Source organism: Cervus elaphus, chromosome 7 (assembly GCF_910594005.1).
Source record: "Cervus elaphus chromosome 7, mCerEla1.1, whole genome shotgun sequence".
In the NCBI taxonomy this organism is placed as follows: domain Eukaryota; kingdom Metazoa; phylum Chordata; class Mammalia; order Artiodactyla; family Cervidae; genus Cervus; species Cervus elaphus.
The window spans coordinates 33,178,552-33,189,393 of NC_057821.1; the positions used below are offsets into that span (position 1 = coordinate 33,178,552).

Sequence of the window (10,842 nt, forward strand, 5' to 3'; positions counted from 1 at the left end):
CAAGATACACACAAAACTCAATAGAATGAAGTTTATTTATCATATATACAAGCCATGTCTGACAACTGAAAAAATGCTATTTACACAAAACACCATAGATTAAAAATACATAGTATTTGTATTTTAATACAATAATAGGGCTCCAGGATACAAACAAGAGAATCTGATAACAAGTTTTCATTATAAAGTTATTTGCAAAAAAAAAAAAAAAAAAGTATATAATAAAGTTATTTGCTCTGCTACAAAGAACTACAATGGAGGTAAACTTTGGCAGTTACTGAATTTCATATACTCAGTTTTACATCTGTAGGGGAAGACACAACTTCTTCAGCGCATGTACCAGCAATTTCTGAGTCTTCTACTTCATTCAGAATCCTCAGCAGTTGCCTGTTCAGGATCAAATTCCTGACTATACGGTGATTCAAGGTTATCCAGAGGTTCATGACTCAGCCTCTTTTAAAGAATAAACCAATAATTTATTTTAAAAACTTTACAATCCAAGTCCATTATTACTATGCTGATACAAGGAACCCTCAATGTTGTAGTAAGGTTTCATAATGTCTCTACTAAATTCACTTACAAGCAGTCAAGTGTTATATCCAAGTGCTAACCATATTAGATCCTATTTCTGCAAAGTCAGTGTTTACAAATTTGCTTATTTTTAAGTACTGAGATGCTTTCAGAATACAACTCAAACCAGTACTTCTCAAACTACAGTAAAGGACTAGGTTTCCTAATTTCCCATCTGCTTTGGACCAATACTCCCACGGCAGTTAAGACAGCTACTACACTGCTTCCAAATGAAAACTTTATTCTGTCATGGTGCTAAAATGTAAGGCAGAAATTCAGTACAAGAAAACCTGTGATTTGAAAAACTTCCTTCCTAACCATAAGATGATGTTTTGCAGACATGAATAAATTTAAGACCTAGTTTTTAAGACTGGTAAATTAAGAGTCACCAGGTTAATACTTATAAACACATTAGTTACTTCCAAATTTTAAAAAAAGTCAGGTAAGATGACCAAAGCTATTTAGTACACCAACTATTAATACCAGTTTTGTAAGTGCCCATCATGTCTCATCAGCGTTAGTTAAAATAAAAACTGTGTGTGTCTGTGTGTATATATATGTATGTGTAACTGATCCACTCTGCTATGTACCTGAAGCTAACACACTATAAATCAACCAGACTCCAATAAAAATGTTTAAAAAAGCCTGTCTGAAAATTTGACACCTGTGAAATATAATAAATTCCCTATATTTTTCAGATATAATTCCTTTTTGTATCTCTACAAGAAAACAGGTGTTCTTTTGTTTCATAATAATAAACAGCAGCACCTCACAGTTACTGGGTTCTCACTATACACAGGCAGTTCTCTGTTTTTCCCTATTATAACTCATTATTCTCATGGGAAGCCTATGAAGGAGGCACGATTACTCCCGTTTTACAGACGAGGAAAATGGAGCCCTGACAGGACAAACAACCTGCTTGACTCTAACTTAACGGCGCTAGGCGGGGGCGAGGACTCAAACCGGGAGATCTGATCCTGGAGCCCGAACACGTTCTGATCACACTGCCTGGACTCGACAGGAAAACAGAGGACTCTGGGTCAGGTGAAGGTTAAGACACCTACCTGTATCATCTCTGCCATATACTGAACATGTTCTGCCACTTCTGCCAGTTCCTTATTCTCCTCCTTCAGGCGGGCAATTTCATTGTCCTTTTGTTCAATCTCCTTATGAAGCTATGTGACATAAATCAAAATAGTTCAATATCTCACAGGTTTGCAACACTGTAAACCAAATTATATGCCTCCAAGTATACACCTGACAGCACATTTAGGACAAAGTTGCTAACAAAGGTGCTGTCCAAGTGACTCTCAACACAATAGGCTTCTTTTTGTGTAACAGTTCTGCCTAATTAAACTTTTACTAGGCCAACATTAAATCTGGTTTATATTGCTCTAGTAAAATATCTTAGACAGCAGAAGAAAAATGATCCCGGAATGTTTAAAAATGTCACAAATTATATTCAGTACATACTTTCTCATTTTCCTTAAGGGCCTCATAGAGAGCCTTCCGCCGTTTTTCCGCCACTTCCTTCCAATATTGAGGGGATGGATTTTCTAAAATAAATGAATGTTTTACAGTGTAACTTCGGAAATCATTACTGTATATATATACTGCTGTAAAAACCCAGTAACTTTTTGTCTATTAAAAAAAAAATTTAGTCTTATTCAGTACTTAGTAATACCATTTTTAAAAAAGATTAAAGTTAGAAAGCCAAATCAGTTTTTTCTCTTATTTTTCCAAATGTTTTGAAGATTTTCAATCTTTCAAAACAATTCCAACACCAGTACAATACACATATAACTTTCACCTAGATTGTTAAAGGTTGTTTCCTGAATTTGCTATGTGTCTTCATACTTTTTTTTTTTGTTTAACAGTGACATTTGTGAAAAGTCCAGATCAGTTATTTTTACATTGCCCTTAAATTTGCATTTGTCCATTTTCATTATTAGGTTCAAGCTATACATGTTGGCAAGGACACTGTGTAAATATGTTGTATCCTTCCCAGTGTACCACTGAAGAAGCACATACTAATTTGTCACAATCCTAGATGTTATATTCAATCGTTTAAGATGATTTCTCCCTTGTAAAGACACTTTTTTCCTTCAGTAACAAGTAAATGATCTATGGAGTAAAACTTTTGAGTCTGTGGTGTTAATATCTAATTCCCTAACAACCTTTCCTCCAGTTTTAGCTCCACTAATATTTCTTAAATCTGCTTCTATGGTGGATAAAAAAAGTAGTGATTTTCCATTTATGTAGTTCCTTCTACATTCAGTAGTTGGCATTATTCTGTCAAAGAACATCCCCTCCCCCAATTCAGAAGAAAATTACCAGTATGGATTCATGTACTCTTTTTTAATTCAGTGTATTATAATCCATTTTTGTCATCATTCATTTTGATGCTCAAACTTTCCCTACTTTAGCCAAGGGGATCCCTTAAAGCAGTCTCCTTATCCGTTTAACCTCTGCATCAGTTGTTGATTTTCTAACACAAGAGATTACAAGCTCACTCTATAGTGAGCTTGCCCCAGTCCTGGAAGCAGCCATTTCTCCAGGGAGCTTTAGTGGAGAATCCTGTTTACAAACCAAGAACTGGATGTGATTGTGCTTCTTGTTATTTAGGTGCCATTGTTTCTGGGCTCTTTCACTGGCAGAGGTAGATTCTTTAAAAAACAAAAAAATCAGTTCATACCAACACTCCCAATTCCAGTTCCACAACAGAGTTCCTCCTTTCCTTCCCCATTACATATTGTATCTCCCTTCACCATACCATGAACCCAAAAATATCAACATATTACTCATTTGCTCAATCCTAAAATATACTCAAATTTCCCCCATAACTGCTACTATAGCAATACCACTAACAGCAAAAATTAAATTCAAGATTTCTTTGTAGTTCTTTTAGTCCTCACAGTATATCCCACTGAGGTTGTATAGTCAAGAGTTCTATGTTCAAGTTAAATGAATTAATTTTTTCTATGTGGTTATGATAGCAATACAGTGTGTAGTTGAGTTATTTCCATATTTAACTTTAGTTATTATTTCCTATCAATCTTCATTAATTTTAGCCAAATCAGATGAGTATCACAAATCCTGTTGCTTATTTTACACTATTATTAAAACTTCTTTATTTGTATGCAATCAACCTTTCTTTATTTTGCCTAAAAAACCCACTATCTACTTATTTCTTCCCCCAGTCATTCAGGCAACTCAAAATGAGCCCAAACACCACTTTAATCTTGGGTGAGGCCATTAACTTCTCTAGGTCTCAGATTTTTTCCTCAGTAATAATATCCAATGACTCATTATTAGAATAGAAGTAATCACCTTCCATAATACTTATAAAATATCACTAGCTTCCTTTTCTGAATTCCACTGCCATTCCATTAAAACCAGTAATTATCATAGGCACATGCTTCTCACTCATCTTCACTCCTCTTGTTCCGATTGTTCCCTTATATCATTCTCCTGGTATCTTTTCTTCAAGTTCCTCTCCACAAATTCATTCTCTAGACACTTTGCTTGAGAAGAGACTATTTCTAAGTCTTACATGTCCAATATCAAAGCTGCCATATTATTCACTATCCTTTCCTTTAATATTAAACCCATATATGGATCTTACCAAACCATAGGACCTGTCCAAATTTACATTTTATATATTTCCAACCATAAGAAATTTTAAATTATCAAAAACATTAAAGCAAAATAGTTTAATAGATTAAAAAGCTGTGGGCAGAATTCATAACAACAAACAATATTTACCCTTACTATAATTTAGGTTTTTAAGATAAAAGCTGCATATATACATATTTTTTTGTACCTGTAATCATAAGATCAAATGCTTCTTGGCTGACTCCTCCAAGAGTTTTATTTTTACTATGTTCTGGGTCAGTAACAACTCCAGAGCTGGAAGTCTTAGATATTAACTGGTCATTCCAATGTTTCTGTTTGGACAAGCCTTTAACCAACTATAATGAAAATATGTACATCAGTCATTTTGTTTAATGAACAAGAAAGCTGAATAGCTTTGTCTCTTTTGAATTAAAACTAAAGTATTCATATCTCTTTTTGATATCTTTGGCTCTTTTAAGAAATTATAAATTCAAAACTCTACAAAAATATATAGTCATATTTTAGGAATTTTATTTACAGCAATTATTTTAGATTAGACTTGGGTCTAAGGCTTAGCTGAATTCATTTTCATTACCTAAATAATTCAGTACCAAGGGAAGGCATGATTTTCAACCCATAAAAGTCTAGAAACCCTCATCCATGATTTCATTATTTACATACAGGGGTAAATGATTGAATCTAACATTTTATTCTTAAAAAAAAAAAGGAGAAAGAAATCAAACATTATGCCTATAGGTTAACTCATAATTTATTATCCCAGTTCTACTACAGATATCCATACCAACTTTCAACTTCCTAAACTGAAATTAAAACAAAAACCATTTCTGTGGGGAATATACAATTGTTATCCTTAAATTATTTCCAAATTTCAATGATTTAGGTATTTCTGACCAAGTAAGTCTTTGAAATGTTTTTAATGTAAGTGCAGTATCATCTGTATCCCATTCTAGCTCAACAATACAACAATACACACCTCATTTTCTCTTCCAACTAGAGATCCAGCCGTAGAAGGCTGAATCATCTTCAGAGTTCTTCTTGGAACAGGACTGCTCTGAAAGTCAACATAATAAATTATCTGGTTACTAAGTTACTATATGGACTGTTACTAACTTAATCCTACTATAATTTACAAAAAAACAAAACAAAACAACCCAAAGGACATTAATGTTTGATATGGTATATAATTTTATAAAATTACACATGGTTTGATCAACTAGCAAACTTATTATTTCCCTAAAATTCTAATAAAGTGTGAAGAAATTCTAAAAATAAACCATATTACTCAAACTTGACACAAACAAGTCACTCTTCTCCCATTTCAATATATGTTCTTGCTACAGTCATACAGTCATTGTTTAGTTAAAACAAAAATATAACATTTTTAAGTTCTAATACTTCATATATGGTGAAATTCCTGAATACCAGAAATATCTGTATTCCATCTTATAAAAAAAAAGATCTTCCACACAGAAACTAGAAATGTACCAAATATCATTACATTTATGGCAGAAACCCACAAAAGGGGCAAATTGGAGGAAAGGGTTAATTATTTAACTGCAAAATATTTCTCTCCCCTAATCAAAAGGATTCCTCTTAGGCTTTCTTTAAATTGTGAATATCCCCTAACATATTTACATGAATTCACCACAAGAATATAATTTTAAGAACATTACACATGTAAGAAGACCTGCTTCTCCCCCTCAACCTTTACCTGAGTGTAGAAGCAGTTTGCTTCAAGACCATTCATTAGCAGACAACAAAAATGTCAGTGCTTGAGGCATACTAGAACTCCAAAATGCCCAAGCTATTGTTTCAGGAAAAAAATTGCCTTCCTTGTAATATGTAAATACCTTCCTGCATATTTCCTGATCTAAAAGATCTCTCTACTATATCTGCAAAAAATCATTAGTTATACTGCCACCATGGGATAGCAAACAATAGTGAATACTCAAACAAAGTTAGTAAGAACATGACACCAGAGCAGCGTGAGAAAGTTACTGATTCCACACTGCACTCCACGGGCCTAGAGCTCACCTTTCCCACGGTAAAGTTTCTACTGCTGATTATTATCTCACTATTGAACTGAAGAACAAACGCTGGCTACTGGGAGAACAAATATTACACCAACATTTCAGATATAATTTAAGATTAGTCAACAGTCTCCAGACAAACAGAAGAAAATACAACTTTGAAACCCTTTAATAATAGATGTTAATTTATTTAAACACTTGCTACTAAGATAAATGACTGAAATACTAAATGACCATTTCCAAGATTTAACTTTCCCAACTGTAAGCTTTATAGCATCCAGCCACCCAAATGTAATATTGCTATTATCATTTTATTCATACATATCTTGCATTTAGAATAAGCTCTTTACAACCAGAAAGGTTCTCATATATTAATGACTCTTAATCTTTTTAGAAAACAATTTTATATTCTGCAAACCCCCTCAAGAAACAGTAATAACAAAACAAGCATACACACAGCATTTTGTGTATGACTGGCAAGGAATTTATGAACTCCTAAAATATACTCTTACAGACTAGCTTCAGTCCAACTCGCTCATTTTACAGATGAGTAAACTGAGGCAGAGATGCTAAATAACTCACCCAACATCACAGTTTTGGAGGCAGAACCAAGCAGAACCCAGGTCCTTTTCTATCCCAGATAGTTGTACTATAACTACTAAATATTAGACTTCTCTTTAAATGTTAGACTCTGCTGGAATTACATAAATTATCTGCCTGGGATTTGATTCAAAATAATTCAGTGGAAGAAAGAAGGAGCGAATAGAGACGGAGATGAAATAAGACTTGCCATATGCTGATAGTCCATGGGGTTGCAAAGAGTCAGACACGACTGAGCGACTGAACTGAACTGATATACTGATAATTGCTGAAAGTGGGGGAAGTAAATTGAGATTAAATTACTATTTTTTAATATTTTCCTAATAAAAAGTTTAAAAACACACACATACAAAGCACAATTGGAAGATGTTATTACCCTTTATGGAAGATGATGGGATCAAATTCACATATTATCAGTACAAACTATTATTCAAGAAAAATAATGTAAGGAAGATACTAAGGCAAGGCAATAATGCAAAATGTCTCTGTGATCAAAGATCTAATTTGAATATACACTTAAAGGATTTTAATAAAACCATCTCATGAAATGTAGTAAGAGTAAAAACAAAGGAATAAAAAGTCTTGTATACAGAAAACCCTAAGGAATTTACTAAAAAAAACTATTGAAACTAATAAACAAGCTCTGCAAGGCTGAAAGAAACAAGATCAAGATACAAGTCAATTGCATTTCTATATAGCAGCAATGACCACACCAAAAATTTAATTAAGGAAATGATTCCAGCTACAATAGCATTAAAAACAACAAAATACTTAGACCTAAATAAATGGAAAAACATCCTATGTGCCTGGATCACAAAACTTAATATTCAACCATAATTCATTTTTAAACAGTCCTCTATTGTTACTTGCCCTCAGACACAAAATTTAGTTAAGTCAAGGTTCATAGAAATTATAGCCAAGTTAAATTTGACCAAATTATGTCAAAAACATCTAACTACCTGCTTTCTACAAAAGCTGAAAGTGACTGCATCACATACCTTTACATTCTCTTGGAGTCCTTCTTGTTTCTGCTTCATGCTGTGACTCATTACACACCTGATGAAGAGCAGAAGACTAGCAATTCAAAAACAGAACAATCTGCATCAGAAAGTGAAATTTAGTTTTTTGTTCAAAGTACAACGTAAAAATAAAAATTAAAAAATCATAACGATAAAAAAGATAAAATCTTTTCTTACTGTACCCAAACTCAGCCCTGTCAATGACAAGTGACTAAAGCTAATGACTCTTAGTATCTTTACTTTATACATACACACACACACACACACAAAATAATTCTGGCTGGTAAAATTTTGTTACATATGAGAAAATATGTAGTCTAAGCAAATTTACAAAACATGATGGTGTTCTATATTAAATGCAGGGCTCCCAAAGATCTGAAAAATGGTCAGTGGGAAAAGTAAAACACAGACATCCAGGTATGATCAGGTCAAAAACAGCATCCTAACTTTGCTGTTTCAAAGGTAGATTTAAGCTATAATAAACTTGGCTCTGGTAACCAGCAATAACTTAATACTGACTTAATATCTAATCAAGTAAGATTATGCATTTCCATGTGTAGGGAATGTTTAACCACCATTAACTAAGGCACTGATGGATGCAAAGAAAAGGGAGGAGACAAAGGGTTATGCAATCTTATTAACCAGAACACTGGCTCCACTCACTCCAAACCCAAATTTGAACTCCCCAGCCGTCTCTCTTCTCTCATACAGATCTCACTGATTTCTGTAGCTATGCCTTTCTTTACTCAGTGCAGTGACTTCTAAACTTTGACTATGACCCATCCCATGTGAATACATTTTATGCTGTGTGCCAGCACACACAAATGCAATCATAAAAGCTTAGGAAAAAAAGTCTAATGCTGTGACGCATCCTATTTTCTAGTCTCTTCAATGTTAAGCAAATGGTGGTCGGGCTGAGCCAGGGCAGTGGTTTTCAAACTGTGGGTCGAGGCCTGGGATTCCAAAATCACTTAGTGGGTGTTTAAAACATCAAAGTGTATGGCATAGGAGGAATAAATACTGCTTCCTGAAGGTTCTAATTTAGCTGAGGAATGCGTCCTAAACTGCGATGTAAAAAATGATTTCGTACACGTCATGATTTACTCCTCACTTGCTCATTCCACTCCCGCCGACATCCTTACTTTTTATTATCTAGTTATTTTAAACAACTAGATTGAAAACTCTAGCATAGGAGTGAGCCCAAGGAACTATTGATAAAATGATGAAACCAAGTGTCACCACGTTCATTTTTTCTTTAAACGAGCAGACGCAGGATTCAGGGATCTTCTCCCCCGAGGCCAGTTAGCGGACCACTACGGAGGCTCAGTGGTAAAATAACAGCCTGTCAATGCAGGAGACGCGGGTTCGATCCCTGGGTCGGGAAGATCCCCTTGTAGAAGGAAATGGCAGTGCACTCCAGTATTCTTGCCTGGGTAATCTCATGGACAGAGGAGCCTGGCAGGCTACGGACGTGACTTAGCGACTAGACAACAACAATGGATTTCCACCAGTTAATTCCTGGTCATGAGGACGGATGATGTTCCTCTTGACAAGGTACACCAACGCTGATGCCCTCACACCAACCAACTGCACAGAAACCACCCCATAACCCCGCAAGTCTGTCCTCGGGACAGAGACCCAGACGCCAAAGAGGCGGCAGAAGGTTCAACGCGCCGGGGCCCTCCAACCCACGGGCACGCCTGGGGACGGCGCCCGCCAGCCAATAGCGAGTGCGGACGGGAAAGCGCGCCAAAACCGACCTAACTAATGGGACGGGGTCCAGTCTCACCTCCCCCCCGCCCCCGCCTCCCACCCCGCGACCGTTTAATCGCCTCTTCACCCCGACCCCGACAGTGGCCAGGCAGTCATCAGAGGAGTACGCGACTTCTGGCCGGCGGCAGCCCTAAGAGGCCTCATCTAGCAACCCCTGCGGACCCCCTCCAGGCACCCCTCTCACACTTACCGGATGGAAGCGTGCAGTACTCGTAGCGAACTCAGGAAGTTGTGACCGCTGCTCCTCGCGCGGGGTTCACAGCCAACCCACGTTTGGGCCGGCAGCCGCTGGAGTGAGGGCGCGCGCTGCTGGGAAAACACTGAAACTCTTCCCGCCGGCCCTGGACGATCACGTAACCTCCTGTCGCTAGACGTAGGGCGGAGCTATCGGAATCCGACGAATTGCCTCTCGCCTCCGCCCGTTTTGGCTCCGCCCCTTCCTGCGCCTGCGTGGTGGGCGTGGTGTGTATTTGGGCCAGAGTGGGTTCTGGGTCCCGGCTTCTGTCCTGCGGTCTCAACTTCCGTTCAAAGTGAATGATTTTGGGTTTTTTTGTCCCCACTAGATGTAAACACCGAGAGAAAAAAAGTATTGTATTTTTCTGAAAATCCTTGTTCCGCGGCCTCCTCATTGTATTAAGAGCTTTTATATTTTGGCTGTTTCATGTTGACTAAATTGTGGTGCCCTAGTTCCCTTGTGGCTCAGTTGGTAAAGAATCCGCCCGCAATGCGGGAGAACTGGGTTCGATCCCTGGGTTGGGAAGATCCCCTGGAGAAGGGAAAAGCTACCCACTCCAATATTCTGGCCTAGGGAATCTCATGGACTGTATAGTTCGTGGGGTCGCAAAGAGTCGGACACCACTGAGCGACTTTCACTTCACTTAAGTAGTACTAGAAGGCCTAATCGTGCAACAGGCCCATTGATTGAGCGCCTAGTAGGTACCAGTACTGTTCTAGGCACTGAAATACAGCTGCCATTGCAATTTGAAGGAGCAGGAAAACCTTAATAATAATTGTTTTTGTTGTTTAGTCGCTCAATTGTGTCTGAATCTTTGCAACCCCATGGACTGTAGGCCCCCATGCTCCTCTGTCTTTGAGTTTTTGCAGGCAGGAATACTGGAGTGGGTTGCCATTTCCTCCTCCAGGGGATCTTCCCGTCCCAGGAATCGAACTCGACTCTCCTGTGTTGTAGGCGGCTTCTTTACCCCTGAGCCACC

The 10,842-nt window shown here is 37.2% G+C and overlaps 1 protein-coding gene across 4 annotated transcripts; it reads right to left on the reverse strand.

The window, feature by feature from the left end:
- Positions 1-17: 17 nt before the first annotated feature.
- GMNN (geminin DNA replication inhibitor) lies at positions 18-9,982 on the reverse strand. Of its 4 annotated transcripts, none has more exons than XM_043908375.1 (8): positions 9,819-9,982; positions 7,835-7,892; positions 7,027-7,104; positions 5,180-5,257; positions 4,394-4,541; positions 2,044-2,126; positions 1,635-1,745; positions 18-453 (listed from the first exon to the last, which is right to left on the reverse strand). In XM_043908375.1, exons 2-8 carry the CDS (start codon positions 7,883-7,885, stop codon positions 364-366), a joined length of 639 nt encoding a protein of 212 aa, XP_043764310.1. In that variant the 5' UTR covers positions 7,886-7,892; positions 9,819-9,982; the 3' UTR covers positions 18-363. The 4 variants fall into 4 exon arrangements, with proteins under 4 accessions (XP_043764310.1, XP_043764308.1, XP_043764312.1 ...); XM_043908373.1 differs by having other exon boundaries at positions 7,835-7,910; positions 9,819-9,981; XM_043908377.1 differs by lacking the exon at positions 7,027-7,104 and having other exon boundaries at positions 9,819-9,980.
- Positions 9,983-10,842: the final 860 nt, after the last annotated feature.

Coding starts and splice junctions, on each gene's coding strand:
- GMNN (XM_043908375.1), bottom strand. CDS start 7,885: ATGAGTCACAGCATGAAGCAGAAACAAGAAGGACTCCAAGAGAATGTA. Junction 1,746..2,043: donor CCCTTAAGGAAAATGAGAAA/GTATGTACTGAA, acceptor TATGTCACATAG/CTTCATAAGGAGATTGAACA. Junction 454..1,634: donor ATATGGCAGAGATGATACAG/GTAGGTGTCTTA, acceptor ATTCTTTAAAAG/AGGCTGAGTCATGAACCTCT.